Raw genomic sequence first — 20,404 nt, 5'->3', positions numbered from 1 at the left:
AGACCTCGCTTCTTCCTCTGAGAGACTCAGGACTGACCTGGCCCATCCAGAGGCCTTGTCAGGCAGCCACTGTTTCCTGGGTAGCAGCAGGGGGTGGGGCTGTGAGGAACACCCGGGAAAGGTCTCAGGTACTTAAGGATTTCGAAAGAAATAAGCTCTAGAGCTCTGTCCCTCCTCAGAACCAGGTTCTCAGGTGCCTCCTCGTTGGAAAGCCTTTCGGCTCTGCCCAATCGGAAACAAGCTCTGTGGGTTGGCCTGAGCTGGCCAGAGACGCCTTGGGGCAGCTCCTGGGAGAGGTGGCTGTCTAGGGGAGATTCATCACTGACAGCCTTAGCCAGCACTTCTGGCTTCTAGAGCGTGGAAGGAAGTCTGTGGAAAGTGGAGCAGCTGTCTCAAATGCAGCCGAGATGGAGCAGGACAGCTGGGGACTGGCTCCTGCCTTTGGCACATGCGGGTGGGCTGGCAACAAATGAGATAAAATGGAATCATAAAATATATTCAATTAATCCAAAATAAGACTGGGGGGGTGGGGAAGGAACAAAGAACAGAAAGGACAGACAGAAAAAAAGAGAAAGATGATAGACTTCAAATCTAATTATACCAATAATCACATTAAATGCAAATGATCTAAATAACCCAATTAAAGGGCAGAGATTATCCAATTGGGATTTTAAAATAAACAAGATCCAACTATTTGCTGTCTACAGGAAATGAGTTTTAAATATAAAGACACAAATAGGTTAAAAGTAAAAGGATAGATTAATAAATATGCTCGGGGTCATCAAAAGCAAGCTGGAGTAGCTTATATTAATATCAGACAAAGTAGATTTCAGAGCCAAGAATATTACCAGGGATAAAGAAGGTTATCTCATCATGATAAGAGGTCAATTAATCAAGAGAACATAATAATCCTAAATGTTTATGTACTGAGTAATGGAGCTTCAAAATTCAGCAAGATAGAACAGTAAGGAGAAATGGGCTGATTCACAATTATAGTTGGACATTTCAATACCTCTCCTTCAATAACTGATAAAAGAAGTAGAACACACGGTGTGCCTTAACAGATGTGAACTACTGTTGTTATCAGTCACGATCCAATGTGATACACCCTTGTCGAGCATTTCTGAGGAGACCTCGGACCCCGAATCCGCGGAGAAGGCTGCGGGTGTGCGTCAATAGGGTGTGTTCGGGAACGGCGCGGGGACAGACCCCGCCCCCCCCAGGCTCTCCCGGCTTGCTTCTGGCTCCCCCGTGTGGTAGTTCTGGGTTCAGCACGGGGCCTTTGGGCCGACGGTTGGGGCAGGAGTGGCCAGGGTTCTGGAAAGGCAGAGCCCTGGGTAGAGAGACGGTGGCGCGCCTGCGGGAGAGAGCACGGGGCCAGGAGCCAGGAAACTCGGCTCTCCACGCCAGCTGAGTCACCACCATGCAGCGGCTGCAGGGGCTGACGGAGGTGATTCCAGCCGGGGCCCTGCTAAGGAGTGAGGGGGGGGGGGGGGGGGTGTCAGAGAGGTAGCAGCCAGCACCCTGGGCGGCTGATCTACCTTGAATCTTGGGAAGCCGCCTGTCTGTCCCTTTGGTGCATGGGGACAGGGTCTTGGTCTTTCCATCTATAATGGGGAGCAATCCGGAATCGTAAGTCTTGGAGCAAAAAGGGCCTGCTGACCACAAAGTCATAGTGTCCTGGTTTTATGTCCAGGACGTAGCCCATCTTTCTAGTGTTTTGGAGAGTTGGCAGAGCCAGACCATGAAGGATTTCTGTGCTAATCCAGATTTGGGTTGATTTCGAGGGCCTTGGGAAGCGGCCACAGGTTTTCATCCCAGGGAGGATAGGGTAAACCCTCCAGTAGGCCGTTGGAGGCAGCAGAGACAGCCCTGGCATGCCACCTGCTGATACACAGGCCTTGGTCTGCACACGCTCTCACACACATCTTCCCTGTGGAGCCTCGCGACCACCCAGCACACCACCCACTTCTCAGAGGAGAAACCCAAGGCCCAGAGAACCAGGAGGCTTGCCCTGGGTCACATATCCAGTATGTTGTCTACACAGTCTGGATCAGAACCTAGCTCTTCTACCACCGAGAAGCTCTTTGCTTTCTTTAAGAAAATATTTATTGCTTTAAAAGAAAATCTACCCTGGAAACATATGAGAGCATCAGTTATTCAAACAGCACTGATGCAAACAGCAAAAGCTGAAAGTTGTCTAACTCTACCCCTTTGGACTCCTACCCATCCCCAAGGTGAAATCTCTTCAGTAGCTTGCCGGCTGGCGTCCAAACCCTCGCTCTGCACTAACACACACACACACACACACACACACACACACACGTACGTATGTACGTACAAACACAAAATACAGATAGGCTTGTCCTGTAGGTACCGTGGGGGGACTTGTTCTCACTTCACACTATTCCCTACCATACATACGGATCCAGCTCTCCTTTGGATGAGTGCCTTAGCATTGGCTTGGACAGCTGGAATTTTCTTCCCAGCTACCCGGGCTCTCTCCACTGCTCACAGAGAGCCTTAGGCAGCGGCTGGACCCAGGGCCCTGGTCATCGAAGCACCAATGACCTAAGACACTAGCCTCTGTTTGCAGCATTTCCCGCTGACGGCACCTGAAACGATTTTAGAGCCGTGCCTGCCTCAATAGATATATGTGGAAGGAATCTGAGGCGGTCCTTAGAAACACACTGTTCTTTTCATTTTAATACTTAAAGATTAAGTATTGGGACGCCTGGGTGGCTCAAATGGTTGGGTGTCTGCCTTCGGCTCAGGTCGTGATCCCAGGGTCCTGGGATCGAGCCCCGCATCGGGCTCCCTGCTTGGCGGGGAGCCTGCTTCTCCCTCTCCCTCTGCCTCTCCCCCTGCTCATGCTCTCTCTCTCTCTCTCTATCCCTGTGTCTCAAATGAATAAATAAAATCTTAAAAAAAAAGATTAAGTATTAACCGAATAAAAAAATTCCTCCGTACATCAAACTAGTGATTCGAGGGTTTTCAAAATTTCCTTTAACACGTTTTATTTGTTTAATAAAATGAATCTATTTAAAGAGAAATGTTAGGTAAATAGTAGCGCAGGTGGAACATGGGTATGGCCAGGCTCCCAAGTGTGGAAAGTACCTGAGTGAGGTTTGGGAACTGCTGAGGGAGGGGCCTGGCTGTGGGGCCAGGAGCAGCCAGGACCAGGGAGGCTGGCTTCCAGGTGCCACGCTCCTGAAGGGGCAGGGGGAAGGGGGGAGGAGCCTGCGCCCCGGAGACATCAGCCGACTCAACCCCCGGCTATAAGTGCTTTGAGTGGAAGGAAGAGTGCTTATGATTTTTGCTTGTCCTCTGCACATCGATGTACCAAGACAGGAGGCAGAGCTGCCAGGACCCCCCTGGGCTGCCATGGGTTGTGAGAATCAACAGTTGGGGCCAGGACCTTCCACTCCGGAGGCCGCTTCCCCGAAGGCAATGAAAGGCGTAGACCAAACTGGCAAACTCGCAGGCCATTGTGAGGGCACTGGGGAGTCCCTGAGGGTTTTTGTTTTGTTTTGTTTTGTTTTGTTTCCACCAGAGGAGCAACTTTAAGACCACCTGAAGTGTAAGGTCTTTGGGATGTAAGTGTCCCATAAAGGAACTACAGCTATGCTGGCCATTTATCGTGGTGTTCGGCCAATGCCAATGATGTTCTCTAGGAATCAGGCTTCACATGAAGAAGGGATCTGGGGTGCACGTGAAGGAGTTTTGCGAGGTGCCTAAGGAAAAGTCACATGTCACAGACCTTAGAGATCTCCAAGGAGAGACTCTAAAAGCACCAGTTCTGTGCTGGAGAAAGCACAGGCAGCTGCCCTTCCTCAGTTTCTCTGTGGGTGTCTCCCACACGGCCTTGTGAGTTTGCGCCTAGGGGCTCTGAGTCCATCTCTGCCCCCTCTCCCTCCCTCCGTGCCTCCCTCCAGCATGGGAGAGAGAAGACAGCCAGAACCTTGGGATTACTCCTTTTCAAAGGTGGAGGCCAAAAACTTATCTACGGGGTGATCTCAACCATGTTTTGAAAAATGTATGGATGTACAGGAGGAAAATATGAAAATGTTAACGAACAGTGGTCTCCTCTGGATAGAGGAAAATCAGTGATTTTTCTTTTCCTAAAAGAGTCAAGAGGAGAAAGGACACCAAGCCGAGACCACCCAGCAGCCATATGCCCCCCAAACTAGCTGAGCTCAGACAGGGCCACAGCAAATCCCCCCGGGGAGATGGCACTGGCTCATGAAGCTAGCTCAGCCCGGGTGACCGTGTCAAGGTGAAAGAAAGCTCCATCCTGGTATTTAACTGAAAATGACAAGTCAAGGCGGAAATCAGCACAAACAAGCTTTTTAGAAAAGGGGAGTGAGCCTGGAGTAGGGCCCAGGTTTTATTGATAGAAGGCTAGGTCCTGCCCTAGCTGTGCTGAAGCATGCAGTCAGGCCTGTCCAAGGCAAACATAACAGCCTGACCTAGCCAGCAGGGAGCAAACCCCACTCCGGGGCCGTTCACAGCTGGGGGCCGTTCGGCACCCACGTAGGACCCTTGGATCCTTCCATGTGGTTCTGTATGGCTCCTTCTATAGTTCAGTGGTGGGTTTACTCTAGACACAGCCTTGATTCAGCTTGCCAGAGGGTACTGAGGTTGAGTCCTCTTCCCAACAGAGGAAAAGGGGCCACTCTGCTTCCAAATACTCAGACTTGGAAGCCCCTGTTTGCTGTTGACATCCTGAGCAGGAGACGAGGTACAGAGCAAACTCCAGGACCTGCCCTGGGGCCTTCTGCCCACCACACCCGGCCCAGCGAACCTGCTCCAGGGCAGGATTTCTCAACCTCCGCACTGTTGACATTCTGGGCCAGATAATTCTTTGTTGTGGGGGCCTGTCCTGTGTCATGGAGAGAGTTCAGCAGCATCCCTGGCTTCCCCACCAGATGCCAGTAGCATCACCCCAGTTGTGACAATGAAAACTGTCTCCAGAAGCTGACATTTTAGGAAATGTTGCTGTACGGTGTGCTATGTGACCTCCGTCTTATAAGGCAAACCTTCAGCAAAATTCTGCATCATTCACTAGGGTGTGGGAGGTCAGATTTGTCTCCCTTTCCTCCTCACCCCTCGTGGGGCAAGGCCCTCCCAAGAGTCCTGCTTACGTTCAGGCTACACTATAAACAGTTACTATTCCAAAGGGTGTGGAAGACGCACAGAAGTTTTTAAATATATATCTTAGGATCGATTCAATCTCATTCTTATAAAACCATACATGATATTTGCTTTCTAGCAATGCTTTCCTAGTGGGAGAAAAAGGAGTGGGGGAATCGCAAGAAGGCTGTTAACACTCATAGGCACACCTGGTGACTACTGTGGACGGCTAGTCTTGGGCGTTGGGGCCAACTTGGGATTTCCCAGGGCCACTGGTATTCTCTTCAGAAAATAACCAGTCATTCAGCACCTAGATTGTCTCTCACAGCACCCTGAGCACCCTGAGCTTTTTCCTCATAAATACGAGGCTTATTTGTTTAAAAGTCTCATTCCCCTACTCTGCTGCAAGCACAGGGAGGCCAGGGGCCATGTCTGTTCCCTTCATCACGAAGTCCTTGGCATCCCTGGGCCTGGCACATGGTCAACCTTCAAAACATATTTGCTAAATGAATAGATGAATGATATCTGGGGACCCTCCTTACTTCCTTGACCAGCAACCGTGGACTCCTACATTAAGGATCAGATTAAATGTCACCTCCTCTGGGAAGTCTTCCCTGATTTCTCCCAACAGAACCAATTGCCTCCGGTACTCAAAACACTTGATTCATACTTTTATTGCAACATGCATCACGGTATATACTATTTGGTTGTATTCTGCCCACCCCCCTCCCCCCACCCCACCAGGATATAAGCTCTCTGTGGATAAGAACTGTGATGTATTATTTATGATCCCCACTCTCCCCAGTGCTCGGCACCCAGGGGATACTCAATAAATGCTCCATCCTGGTTCAAGGGCCTTGGCAAAACCCAGGACCAAAAGCTGCTTTGGGCATCACTTCGCTGGTTCTTTATCACAGGGAAAGAATATCTGCCTGGCCCTTCTGAAGTTGAATATTGTTTGGCTGCCTTATTGGCAGTCGGGATGATATGCTTGAGGAGCCTCAGCCCTAACATCCCCACGGCCCCAGGGCTATGAGGCTTCAAAACTCTCCTTCGGGAGCCTTCTCTCCTTCGGGAGCCTTCTCTCCTTCCTGCCCTCACCTATACCAACACCTCTGGCTTGGAACCCTAGGCCAAAGCAGGCCCTGTGTTTGGAGAGACCCAGTGAGGACTTCTGAGTATCTACACACTTCTCTGGGTCACTGTTCCCGTTCCATTTTCCCATTCCCTTGAAAAAAGGTGTGTCTGGCCAGAACGGGACCCCAGCATCCAGCATGCATGGAATATTCATACCTCCTCCTGCTGACCAAAGCTCCTGGGCAAAGAAAGTGGAGCCTAGGATACCAGCAGAAGCCATTCCCAGCCTGGTCCTTGAGCTCTGCTGCCTACCTGGCTGAAGATCGGAGTGAGGGTGCTTTCTGGAGAGGGCCTGTCCTGGGATGGGCCTTCCTGTCGACTGCAGTCCAGCTGGATCAGGTGACGGCACTCCGGGTGGCAGGTGAATTTACAGTCTGGAGGGGAAGAACCACCGTGGGGATTAGGAGTCAGGTAGGATCCTGTCCACTTCCAGCCAGAGAAATACCCCGGGAGACTGTGTTTAGCTCCAGGAAGGAAGACCGTGCAGGAGAGAAGTGGAGAGTGGGAGAACAGCTCGGTGCCACCAGGGATGGTGAGAGTTAATGCGTGTTTACACACTGGCAAACTGTTTTCACCTCCATTATTTCGTGTGACCTTGTAATCATTATTATTGCCACTTCACAGACAGGAAATTGGGGTCTAGGGACCTTAGGGACTTTCTCAAGGTCAGATCATCTGACTTCAGCCTGGTGCTCTTTCTATTAATTTACATTAATCACCAGGGGTCACGGATCCCTGGAGAAAGACTTCACTTTTCTGGGCCTCATTCTGCCAACCTGTAAAATACAGGTAATAGCTTCCCTGCCTGGTGCACTAGGAAGTTTCTGGTTCCAGGGGAGAACAGGTCTTAACAAATTAAAAGTGCCTCCAGGGACAGAGGCATTATCATCCACAGGAAGGGCTGTTTCCTGTCTCTGACCCTCCCCCAGCTAGAAATGTGGAGGTGGCTTCTCTAAGCCAGCTCAAAGGGCCTCTAGACAACATCCCACATCAGGTGCCCCAGGGGAAAGCATACGTTTCGTAGACAATGTTCATTTCCATGGAGGCAGGACTTAATCTCCAGGGTTGAAAAGAGCCTCGGGAACTACTCTGGAGGTGGGGAGACTGGGGTTCAGAGGGGTAAGTGAGTTTGCCCAATGACACACAGCTCAGTGGCAGGGCCTCTTGGACAAGACGCAGCGAAGCTCAGCCAGGCAAGGGAAGAGCGTGCTGTGGAGGATGGGAGTGAAGCAAAGGTTGGCAGCAAAAGAAATTCGTGCAAGTCCACGAGCAGGCGAAATGCTCGGATTGGTTCCGGTTTGAGATAGGGTTCCCACTGAGAGCTGCTGGGCCAGCTGCGGTCACCTTGTCCTGGAGGTGCCACAGCTCAGGCAGAAGCCCCACCGGGCAGGGTGCGGAGTGTCTCAAGAGGACTGGCTTCCTGACTGTGCAGCCAGGTGCGTGGGGATGGGCTGCTGTGGGCAGGGTTTGTGGCCAGGGACACGACAGCCCGCACTTGTTTGGATAACCTGGGGACCACTTTTGGCTGATAAGAGCTCAGGCTCCTGACACCCTTTTCCTTGTAACAAGCTCCAAAAACCAAGCCCATTTGGACTCTTCTTTTGAAAGCTGCTGTAGCACACTCCATCTTGGGCCAGGAGTGGGTCTCCTCTTCTCCCACTCTTTTGGGGGAGTTTTGGAGGGAGACCTCCACTCTCCCCAGCTGCCCTCTTCCTTTACACCCCCAAAGGTGAGCACCTGGGCCACATTCTTCACACAGGTTTTGCCACTAATGTCTGCAGGGGAGCACTCTCACAAATGCGGGGACGCACAGAGATTCCAGAACCCCACAACCATCTGACTCAATGGTCTGAAGCCCTCAGCCACCTTTCCAGGATGGCATTTAGAAGCTCTCTGGCTTACCGGCCTCCTGCCCGAAGGCCACCATCTTCTCTTCCTTCAGACCCCACCCTTGCGTAGGCCTTCCTGACTCTCCTCCATAGGAGCCTTCCCCTCACCTGGGGACGGAATGGCGAAGCCATTGTCTGAGGTAGGCACCCCATGCCTCCAAGTGCCCACATGCATTTCTGCCCCCACCCCCCAGTAGGAGCTCTCTGCCCGGCACCAGGACAGCCTCACGCCCAGTGGGGTGAACAGCACAGGGGGATACGCGGGCCAAGCGTCCCTTGCTCTCAGTGCCCAGAAATGCCAGGCCTTTGATAAGGCAGCCCCGAGGCCAGAGGCCACACAGGGTGCAGAGTTCCGGGACTCCGCTCCGGGGCCGCACCTGTGCAGGCTCGGCGGCGCGCTGAGCGATGAACAATGCCCCAGGGATGCCGAGAAGGGGAGACAAGGAAGAGAAGGAAGGACTAGAAGCTCTCCGAACTCTACAGCAAGCAAGAGCTACTGCCAACTCACAAATGGGACAGCATCTCGAGATAGGAGGAGGTCTTCCAGTCTCTTCTTTGAACTCCGGGTACCGCTGACCCAGGCTCTGTATGTCCCTCTGTACATCCAGTTCTCTCATGTTCTGTCTGTCTCTCCCTCTCTCTGCTCTCTCTGACACACACAAACACACACACGCCCCCTGAAAACAGCACCAAAACCTCAGAAAGATTTTTTTTTTTTTTTTTTTTTTTTTACAGTCCCAACGCTGAGCTGGACAGAGCTAGGGAACAGAAGACTCCAGGAAGAGTATTTGGGGATTTTATAAAAAGCATATTTGAGCACCAATGACTTTGTTCCACCAGACCGTGTAATCACAGACTGTAGCAAAACCACTGGAACACATCTTGATACTTCCAGGCCCTTGGAAATGCTAAGCCCAGGGCTTTTCGGCCAGCAGAAATGAAGTCAGAGCCCCCATGCCCTTCTCCAACACGGAAGCAAGCCCCACTGGCCCCAGCCAGTAGCCTGCAGGCCTGATGTGCTCCTTGTGGAGAGTTCCAGGAGATTCCAAAGGTAAGGTGGCATTCCCCTGGGACCCGGTGGGTAACCCCCACAGGCTGTCTTTCCCTCAAGACAGCTCATCTTGAGGTGCTGCCAAGCCACTGTCCTCCACAGCCTTCAGCTGGTGCTCAATCTGGACACAGAAAGGGAGAGGGCCCCTGGGTGGCACAGGGCCACATAGGCCCCCAGGAATGGCTCAGCCTTCCCTGAACAGCCAGCACCATCATCTTTGGCAACAACTCCAACGTCTTGCGCACAGACCTCCCCGCGCCTGAGGGTGAGCAGGAATGAGACAGAACCTCTGGCGAAAGTCGGGCTACTCGGGCAGACGGGACACACGCGTGAGAAGATAACTCACGAGTAAGACAGCACAGAGCGGGGCCTGACTGCCCCACAGGTCCAGGAAGCCTGCCTGTTCAGGGGACAGAGACCCCTGCCAGCCCCAGCAGTCAGGGAAGTTTTCTTGGTGAGGGAGGCTCTGGGGAGCTTGAAGAACAGACCAGATTCCAGGGGACTCAGATTCCCACATCGCGGGGGGCCAAGCGGAGGCAGGGAGCTCTGACCCCACAAGATAGATAGGGTGAGGGTCTCCCCAGCCAGAGGCAGCAGAGACCAGGGAGCGACACTCCTAGGTTCTAATCGGAGTATCTTAGGGAGAATTGGCATTTCTTGACCTTAGTGTTGTCATCTATAAAATAGAACTGTTACCCTTTCCGGTTTCCACCCTTCCCTTGCAGCTCTAACCCCTGGCCCCCTTCCCAGGGGATGCTCTGGGGAAAATAAATGTGCCTCCAGGTCCTGGAAGAGGGGCCTACGGAAACAGAGAGGCCAACCGTAAGGAGAAATGATGGGAACAAACCATAAGAGGGGTCCTTCTCCAAGGAGCAACCCCTGCGCCAGGATGGAGGGCTGCTAGGGCCCACCCTCAGCACCCAGACTGCTTTAACGTACCATGAACTAGTGGCTTAAAACAGAGATTTATTTGGGTTTGGAAGGCTGCGCGTCTGATAAGGAGACGTCAGGCCCTTTCAGCCCAGAGTTGCATGCAAGACCCTGAGCGTTAATCTCCTCAACTCTAAAAGGGGACCGAGCCAGCTCACAGGGCTACCATGAGGATTCAGTGGGGTTCTTGAAGCAGAGCACTGCAGAGGGAGCCCTCGGTCAACATTCCACTCCCAGCCCCAGCCCTGCCCCGCCAGGCAGACACCTCGCCCCACTCAGCTCCTGGTGGGTGATCTGTAGTCTCACCAACGTGCCTCCAGCTAGTCATTTCAAAGCAACACACAAGTGGCTCTTAGTTTTAAAATAATTTTGTTCTGAGACAGTACAAACAAAAGCAAAACAAAAACAAAAGGGCACTGGAAAATGCAGTGTTAACATAAAGTTAACATAAAAAGCAGAAGTCAGCGTTGTCCTGGTCTTCCAGAGCAAGTCAGTGGGGACAGTCCTCAGTATCAGGGGTCCCTTCTCAGGACATTTCAACGGACCCCCATTCTTGCACTGGGAGTCCCTCCACACAAGCCTCTGGGCTGGACCAGCTGTGGCCGCTCAGAGACCGCCCAGATCCCTCCAACACCCTGCACCCGTCTGCCCCCCCACCTGCAGCCCCACCCCCCATCACCCTGCAGCCTCACGCCTACCTGTTGCCCCGGCCAGGAGCACCCCTCTCCGTGTCACCCCAAGATTTCCCCTCAGACCTCAGGCCCTCTTGCAAAGGGCTCACGGGTTAATGGACCCTCAGCGACACTGCCCCCCAAGTCTCCAGCCTTGCACTGGGCCCTCCTCAGTGTTTGAGAGGACCAGACACTACTAAACATTCAGAAGGAGTTTGGTATGAACTGGATAAGTGACCAGAGTAAGGAGGGGTGCTCTGCTTTTTGCCAAAGTGGAGAGGCCAGAGTGTGAGTGCCGATCTGATCCCAGGCTAGTGTCCCCTGTGCCTCAGTTTCCTCTCTGTGAAGTGGGGGTGATAAAGGTATCTGCCTCGCAGGGCTGCCATGAGAACGGAATGAGATACTTAGGTAAAAGTAACACAAGATCTAATACAAAGAGTTCAATCTATATTAACTATTCTTATCAACTGGCCAAAACCCAAGGTGGGTCTCACCAGCGGCCACGGCATCAGGCATCCTCATTCCAGAAGCCTATCTGTGCATATCCAGTCCGGGCCCTCTGACCTTCCTCCAGACCTCCACTGAGTCCTGATGCCAAAGGTCCCGAGGCATCCTCAGACCCCTGCTGAACCCCTAGGGTTCAGGAGGCCCCAGGGCTCAGCTCCCTGCATAAGTGAGGCGCCGGGTGGACACAGAGCCAGTCTGGTGAGGGGCCACCCTTCCCTACCTCGGAGAGGCGCTGCTGTCCGCCCCTGGACGGCTCCCTTCCCTTCCTTCCTCCCCACATCCCTCCAATATTTGAACTTCTAAAATCTTGCTCAGGCTTCAGAAAAAAAAAAAAAATTGTTAACCAGTCGATACTGTCCAGTATTAAAGAGGACGGAGGTAAATGAGAAAGTTTTTACATCGATGATATGAATTTCCTACAGTAATTCATCCTGAGTGTGTATTTATTTGTATCTAAATATCTCTTCGCTAAACTGTTCATCCCATGGTTGTTCATGACAACAAACTGCTAGAAATACCCCATATCCACCTACAGGGGGCCAGCTAGAGTTATGATATTTTTAAAAATAAATACAACTTAGCCCTTATATAAGAGGATGTAGATTGATACTGGTCAACTTGGAAAAATGTCCACAAACATATCATTGAAAAAAAAGTGGTTTTGTTCTATGGTCCTAATTATATAAAAATATACACATGTCTAAACACATTGTTCAGAGAGCTACCTGGCTCTGACATGCTTGCTCGGAGGGATGGGATTTCAAGTGTTTTACCTTTCTGCATAGTTGCTAAGTTTTTACAATGAACCTATATTCTTTGCTAATGGGAAAAAAATGCCATGAAAAGGACCAAAGAAAACCCACGTACCCACACTGCGATAACAGCAGGAGCCTTTATACACTACCTATATACATGTGTGTATGTGTGATTTCACAAAATCAATACTATGCCTGTAGGACACGTTGCTTTCCCTATTTTTAAAAAATAGATTTTATTTTTTAGAGCAGTTTTATGTTTGAAGCAAAATTGAGCACAAGTATACAGAGACTTTCCGTATACTTCCTGCCACCTCCTCGCCAAAACCCACTATCAGCATCCCCCACCAGAGTGACACATTTGTCACAACTGATGAACCTACGCCGGTGTATCATCATCCAGAGCCCTGGTTTACCTTAGGGTTCAGTGTTGGTGGTGTATATCCGATGAGTTTGGACAAGTGTGTAACGATATGTATCCACAATTATATTACCATACAGAGTAGTTTTATTGCCCTAAAAATCCTCTGTGCTCCACCTGTTCATCCCTCCTGCCCCCTCACCCCTGGCAACCACTGATCTTTTTACTGCTTCCGTAGCTCTGCCTTTTCCAGAATGTCATCTAGTGGGAACCATACAATACAAAACGTGCCCCCTTTATCTCTTTTTGGATCAGCTTCTTTCACTTAGTAACATGCATTTAAAGTTCCTCCCTGTCTTTTCATGGCTTGACAGCTCACTGAGTGCTGAATAACACTCCATCACGTGGATGAACCACAGCTTCTCTGTCCATTTGCACCTCCTGAAGGACATCTTGGTTACTTCCAGGTTTCAGAAGTTGTAAGTCTGCTATAAATGTCGTCCACCTGCGGGGTTTCATGTGGACATAGGTTTCCAGATCCTTCAGTCTACTCCAAGTTTACGGATGAGGATACCAAGACTTGGAGGTGTGAAAAGACCCACTGAGGGCCTCACAGCAAGTCAGCGGCACAGCTGATATGAAAACCCACCACACCTGGCTGCTTCTCACTAGCCCTCTTTTCTGGGAAACTGTTCCTCGAGCCGTCCCCTTCATTTGGTCCTGGCCCCCCTATCGTGCACTGCTTGGAGCCAGGGTGGGCTTCATCAGGGCTGGGGGGGTAGGGTGATCCAAGACCAGAAAATAGTGTGAGTCAAAGGGACTTGAGCAGCGAGTGCTTTTTCCCTCTGCCGCAGCAGGGTCACGGCCACAGCATCCCTCCCTCAGGTCTCTACCTCATCCTGGGAAGTGTCCGTTCACAGTTCCAGTCCCAGCCCGGCCCTGCCACTCAGCCTGGGAGCTCCGGACCCCACCCATCCTGTCTGCCTGCTCTGGACTGACTCTCCAAACGTGCCCCTTTATCTCTGGGATGCCACGTCTGGGAGACGCTGACCTATTTGGGCAATAGCAAGTGGTTCTTGCGCTGAGATCCCGGGGCGGCTTTACCAGAGAGGCTAGCTCATCAGCCACGGTCAAGCTCCACAAGCAGTGGGCTCTCAGCCTCCCCCACTCAAAGAGGCCCAGCCTCTGAACCTCTGCTCTCCATGACACCACAACAGAGCCAATGGCATCATCACGCAGAGAGATGAGCATGGCAGGAAAGCAAACAGGATGGACCCTGGGCTCCCAACACCAGCTGCCTCACAGAGGTACCAAAGTGCACCCACTCAGCAGCAGAAATCCTTAGACCATGAGGTGCCTTGAAGCACGCTGCCGGCCATGCATGCGGAGGTCTTTGAGAAGAGGTGCAGGGGATGGAGCCCTTCATCAGGAGCTGGGGAATGGACAGAATCTGGCCTCCAGAGTCCCACAGATCCGGGTTTGAACCCAAACTCTGCTTCTAATGGAGCATGAGATGCCTGGACAATTTACCTAACCTCAGTAAAATAGAGAATTTATTTAGCCTCAACATCTTCATCTGCAAAATGGAAATAGTCATATCTTCCTAGCCAGCCGAGTTGTTGTCAAAATTAAAGAGAATGTAGGTGGGAGAGCCTGGGTGGCTCAGTTGGTTGGGAGACTGACTTTGGCTCAGGTCATGATCCCGGAGTCCCAGGATTGAGTCCCACATCGGGCTCCCGGCTCAACGGGGAGCCTGCTTCTCCCTCTGACCCTTCCCCCTCTCATGCTCTCTCTCTCTCAAATATATAAATAAAATCTTAAAAAAAGAGAGAGAGAGAATGTAGGTAAAGCATCCAACACTACCTGGCACATAGTAGGTGCTCGATAAAGGGTAGCTGTCATCTTCCACACAGTGGGATTCCTGAGTCTGTGTGCCCTGCCTCAGTGTGCGATGCTGGCCAGAACACCTCTCTGCTTCGGGGCCCCTCTCCCGATGTGTTACAGTGAGAAGAGCCATGCAACTTTCCAGGGAGTTCCTCCTACCTGCTCCAACCTCCCTCCTGCCCTGCTGTTGATGGGCCCAGAGGAGGAAGGCAGGGACATGGTGGGGGGTGGAGGTTGTATTGGAGGGTGGGAAGGTAGACTGTGATTTGTTAAGCTTGGCGGTCTGTAGCAATTGCCAACATCAACGCCATCTATACGTTTTTCATACTACTGGCTAAACTCCTAGTCAGGGTGGAGCAAGGGCATGGAAACTCCCCACTCGTGGGTCAGGCAGTCAGCTCAGGACATCTGCATCTCTACATTTCCAGAAAGGCCCTCAAACCCCAGCCCTGCTGAGACCATATACTGTAGTTTCTTGTTTCAGAAGACAGGCCACCCCTGAGGGTACTCAGCACGCCCCGCCCTAGCCTGGACGGTCTGGAGACACACAACAGCTCCCCACCTCCACTGCACAACCCCAATCCAAAACACACACACACACACACACACACACACACACACACACAACACAGCCCACGGAATGTGCCAGAAAGCAAGCCAGGAAGCCAGCAGGAAGGACCGATGTAGTGGCAGAGGAGCAACCTGGAAGCCAGACCCACATCCCAGGTCCGAGGCTGTGGGCAGGTCCCTCCCGCGGACAGGAAAGGTGGGCAGCTGGGCGCATGTAGTCTGCCGTCTCTGTGGGAAGAGCCAAGAGGAGATGGGCCTGAACATGCTCCAGCCTGGATCAGACATTCAGTTCCCATGTAAGACAGAGGGCTGGGGTGGGCGGGCTTTACAGGAAGCAGGCTCCCCCAGGTCAGGCCTGCTGAAAAGAGAGTGCTCCAGAGGTGGGGTGATGCTGGGACACCTCGGCTGAACTGAGGACACAAGGCCACCCCAAGATCTTGGTCTCCACCCTCTCCCGAAGTGACCGGAGAGGTTTGGCGTGTGGCAGGCCTGGCTGGGGTTGGACGTGCACTTTTGAGTGACACTTTTGTACTGAAGGGAAGGGCAAAGGGTCCTGCCCTGTTGCTCAGGGACTAAAGCAGATTCTAAGATTCTTTCTGGGACCTTGGTTGCTAGGCCTCATGTATCAGTTGTTTCTGCCAGAGCCCGTCTTCTCCCCTGACTCGTCCCCTGCCGGCCTGGCCGACACTGGGTGCAAGACCCGGGGTGCCCAGGCTGACCTGCAGAGGCACCATCCTGCCCCCTATGGGTGGGGTGGGTGGGTGTGCCTCTCTAGCAGGCCCATTAATCATCTATCTCCAACACAACCCCACATCCCGAGGCCAAAAGCACCCACAAAAGGAAGGCGCTGTGGCCAGGCCAGGCTGGGGGTGTGGGCTGGGGGTATTTGGGGAAAGGCAGGTGCAGGGAGCGGGGACAGGTACGGGGAGGGAGGGCAGGACAGTTCACAAGTTCAGACAGACGACGCAGGAAGTGAGGGAAGCGTCAGACGGTGCCCTCCCTCGTCCCTGGTGAGGCAGGGGGCGGGCCCTGGCCCCGGCGCACCTTTCCCACGTGGGCCGTTTCACGCCACATCAGTCTTTGGGGGTGCTGCACCCTGAAGCATATGTGCATGCCCCCTGTCCTGTGCATACACGGATATATGTTTAAAAATATAAACACACTTAATAGGGTTGAGCCATTTTTGACAACGCATGCTTCAACCTTAGCGGAATTAACTGGCTCTCTGCCGGGACTACTCCAGAACGCTCCCTCTGGCTCTTCGGCCCGCACTCCCTGGTTTTTACTATATCATTTACACCTCCGATGTTTATAACATCGATGCCCTATTGTAGCCATAATCCCCACAGTCATCTACAGTTCATTCTACTTTTAAATCGATTCAGTCTTTTTACAACAGCGAAACTATTTTTTATTTACTCTAATTAATCTTTTGGTCGACTGAAATTTTTTTGGTATCATATTTCCACATGCACTATGTTTCCCGGGAACGCTTGCAGCATCTTAAAGAGCCGCACCCCTAGTGTATGTATGAGCCGCGCTGCCACACTGTGGCTTCATGCAGCGATTTCTTGGTGACCGTGGTGGCCGGGAGGAGGTGTAGATGTAGAAAAGAGAAGCAGGCGAGTCTGCAGGCCCTCAGCATGATATCACGGAGCGTCTCTGAGAGTCCCGCCCACCCTTGGACAACAATAGTAAGAGGCAATACATTTGGGGGGAAATGTTAAAGTAAATGATTTCAGGTGGGGGCCCAGGGTGGGAAAGCCAAATGGATCTCATCCTTTGTGCGCAGGGTCTGTAGATTTGTCAGCTGGACCACCTGACACCATATCCAAAGAAGTTCAAGTTGAATTTAGGGTATGGCCAGACAGATAGACATGCAAAAATATGGCACCATTTTTTAACAGGGGTGATTAGAGCATGTGCACACACCAGGACACATGTGCTCAGAAAGCCACAGAGAGAATATTAAACCTTTTCACAATTATGCCCCTGTCTTTCCACATAAACCTAGTTATTAGTCAGTTTTTCATGTGTGCATGCATTCATTCAACATGTATTTTTTTTTAAGATTTTATTTATTCATTTGAGACACAGAGATACAGAGAGAGAGTGATCATGAGTAGGGAGAGAGGCAGAGGGAGAGGGAGAAGCAGGCTCCCTGCTGAGCCAGGAGCCCGACGCGGGGCTCGATCCCAGGACCTGGGATCATGACCTGAGCTGAAGGCAGACACTTAACCATCTGAGCCACCCAGGCGCCCCTCAACATGTATTTTTTGAGGGCCTTCTAAGTGAACCATTATTCTAAAGGAGAGCATGTTATATCCAAAGACTTTCTGTAATAGGAACAAGTGGATGAAAGAAAAAAAAAATACATATATACATACATATATATATACACAAGACACATTATATATATACATATATATACACACATATATTTTTTTCCAGTATAGATATGTCCTGGAAAAAAAATAAATTCTATTGCCAGAGCATCTTAAGAAAAGAAAAAATATATATTTTAAAACACTGCAGGCAGTTGGGTTTAAGGGAGCTTTACAAACAGTAACAAGCCCATGGTATCCAAAGCCAGTGTGGAGCTTCCAGATACCCTCTCGGCTTCAGGCCTGCTCAGGAGGGGCCTCTGCCACCCCAGGCATGTGTCACTTTGCTCTGGGTGTAAGAGAGACAAAGCAGGTGAGGTCACCCACCCCCGGGGGCTCAGGTTCCTCTCCGCCCGTCCCCGGGCCCCTGAGAAGACACCAGGAGGAGCCTGGGTAGCTGATAAAGAAAGGGCATGATCTCTAGTAGTGAGGGACAGATATGGAATGAAGAGCTTAAGGGGGTTTTTTTGGTTTGTTGTTTGTTTTGCTTCTGTTTTACTGTTTTTATTTATTATTTATTTTTAAAGATTTTATTTATTTATTTGACAGAGTGAGAGAGCACAAGCAGGGGGAGCAGCAGAGGGAGAGGGAGAAGCAGGCTTCCCGCTGCGCAGGGAGCCCAATGCAGGACTCAATCCCAGGACCCTGGGATCCTGACCTGAGCTGAAGGCAGACGCTTAACCATCTGAGCCACCCAGGCCAACTGTTTTTATTTTGTTCAAAGATTTATTTATTTTAGAGAGAGAGAGAGAGCGTGCGCACGCACTAGCAGGGAGAGGGGCAGCGAGAGAGGGAGAGACTATCAAGCAGACTCGGCTCCATGCGTGGCGCCCAACATGGGGCTCCATCTCACGACCCTGAGATCGTGACCTGCACTAAAACCAAGAGTCCCACACTTAACCGACTGAGCCACCCAGGCGTCCCCGTTTTATTGTTTTTAAAGCAGACACCATCTCTGAGAGGGGGCAAAGGGTGGTCTGGCCTCTCGCTAGCCTCGGGTATATTTTTGGTAGTGTCCCACAGACCCCAAGGAGAAAAACAGCTAAATAAGCTTGCAAGAAGCTCTGCAGCGCAGCAGAGGAAGTTCAGACGGATGTGCAGATATGAATGCGCACACAGGTGTATGCACACAGGTATGCCCAACAGAGCCAGGAGGCCACTGCAGCCCAGGAGCAAACAAGTTCAGTCCTTTATGGGAGAACCAGGCGGCTGCCTCCAACTGGTTTTTCCACACCTGCTTGGATTTCACTTGCACACAAAGTGCTGATCCCCAACCAACTGGGTGAAAGGAGACATTCTGCAGTGAGAAGAAAAGTAAATAGATTACGTCTGCGCCCTTCTCTGCAGGAGACTCACAAAGTCTTCTTGACAGCTGTGTCCCTGTAGAGCCAGGACCACCAGAAATTTCTGCAGAGACCCAGGCCGTTTCCCGCAGACCCCCGATCTGCCTTTCCAGATGAAATATGACTTGCTCCTTGGCAACACGCTTGCTCAGCTCTAATGATGCCCAGTGGGCTCATCTAGCCTTCCTTGTTAATTAGCGGTGTGGTAAACGCAATGATAGGAATTTTTCCAGAGAAGGTGTTTGAGTTCCATGCCCCTCCCCCACTTCTGCCCAGGCAACCTCCAAACCCTACCTCTTTCACTAAGATGAGCACGCAGCCGTGCGGCGGAGGGGCTCGCACAGGTGAGCGACCGGGAGCCGTTATCAGAGGTCTTCCTGGAGCAGGAAATAAGAGCAACTGCCAAGGAGGGACCTGCTCTGGGACAAGCACCACGTCACCTGATTTACATCCGATGTCACGCGTAACCTATCTGACACCGGCTTGATGTTGAGATTCTTTGCCCAGTTTACACTGGGAGAAACCAAGGCTCAGAGAGGTTCATCTGTACCAGGAAGGCCCTACTGCCAAGAATCCAAGATCCAGACTCAACTCAGCTTGGCTCCAAGCCCACGGTGTTCTTCCATGCCGTACTACGGGTTGCTGATAGATTCCCGCCAGTAAGATGGGCTCTTCTAGAAACCTGCAGTCCACTGTCTACGGCTGCCACCATCTTTGAGCGCCCTGTCTCCCTTCTTCTGATCCATTAAGTCCAAAGGCTAACACAAGTTAAACGAGCGAGCGTGTCTTAGAGGCAGTGCGGCATTTGCCTTGACCTTAATGCTGCCACTCCAGGCCTGATTGATTTTCTTAAATCTATAACTCCTTGGGCTGAATAGCAAAGGAGCAAGGGAATGATCTGTTGAATAATTCTCGCAGGGGGTAGGAGGAACATGAAGACATTTAAATTGAGCAACTCAGCACCCAGCTGTCTTCTCAGTGAGGGCCGCAGTATGTATTAGGCCACTGATGAGGATAAATTATGCAGGCTGGCTAAGAGTATTTGTCTCCAAGTGGGGATTAGGTCTAGTTGAATTAAAATTCCCACTTCTCAAGAGGTAAAGCCTCGATCAGAAAAATCATATTTTCCAGAGTCAAGACCATGTTGTTTCTTAAACTCTGCTTCCGAAATCTCAGCCCAGAGAGGACTGTTCAGTTTTCTTCCATCTCTAAAAGTCAGTGTTGTGACCCACTGGACGCCCACCAATTCCTGAATGTGTACAAGAACAGCACGGAGACAAGTGGGACGGGGAGTCCCCAGGAAAGCTTCTGTGCTCCAAAGATCCAGCCATCAACGAGAAGCAGCAAACGGTCAGTAAGGGACTAGAACCCGGGCCAAGGGGTTCGAGGCCTGGCTGTGCAGCTCTGGCCCCTAGCAAGGGGCCTTACTTCTCTGAGCCGCCGCATCAGTGAAATAACATAACCCCCTTTCCACTCCCCCTGCACAGGGGCATGGAGGGAATACACGATATTAAAAGCAAACAAATAAAACATAAGTGCTCCAGCTCTTTGGCAGAAGGGCACTATAGAAAGATAAGATGCTGAGATAGCATGGCACAGCAGAAAGAGCCACGCGCTGGAAGGCAGGTGCCTGGGATTCCCCCCTGGTCCTGGTGCTGCCACCAGCTTTGGTTGGCCTCAGCTTCCTTTCTTTGAAAAAAAGTGAGTAGGAGGACCTAAGGCTCTTTGAAAACGTGAATGCTACTGTCTCTCCTTCTTATCCTTCACTCGCCCCACACTATGCCATTAT

General features: G+C 51.4%; 1 protein-coding gene across 1 annotated transcript in view; it reads right to left on the bottom strand.

Moving 5' to 3' along the window:
- Positions 1-20,404, bottom strand: part of RASSF5 (Ras association domain family member 5) — a 65,281-nt gene that overhangs the window by 34,026 nt on the left and 10,851 nt on the right. The window contains exon 2 of the mRNA XM_073884515.1: positions 6,523-6,644. Within this exon, the coding sequence (XP_073740616.1) occupies positions 6,523-6,644 (122 nt within the window). The remainder of the gene's footprint in view (positions 1-6,522; positions 6,645-20,404) is intronic.

The sequence above is a fragment of the Callorhinus ursinus genome, unplaced genomic scaffold (genome assembly GCF_003265705.2).
Source record: "Callorhinus ursinus isolate GAN/ISIS: 27379988/994484 unplaced genomic scaffold, GSC_fseal_2.0 scaffold57, whole genome shotgun sequence".
Taxonomy (NCBI): domain Eukaryota; kingdom Metazoa; phylum Chordata; class Mammalia; order Carnivora; family Otariidae; genus Callorhinus; species Callorhinus ursinus.
Note: the sequence above shows the minus strand (reverse complement) of the source record. Positions and strands in the feature narration are given on the sequence as shown.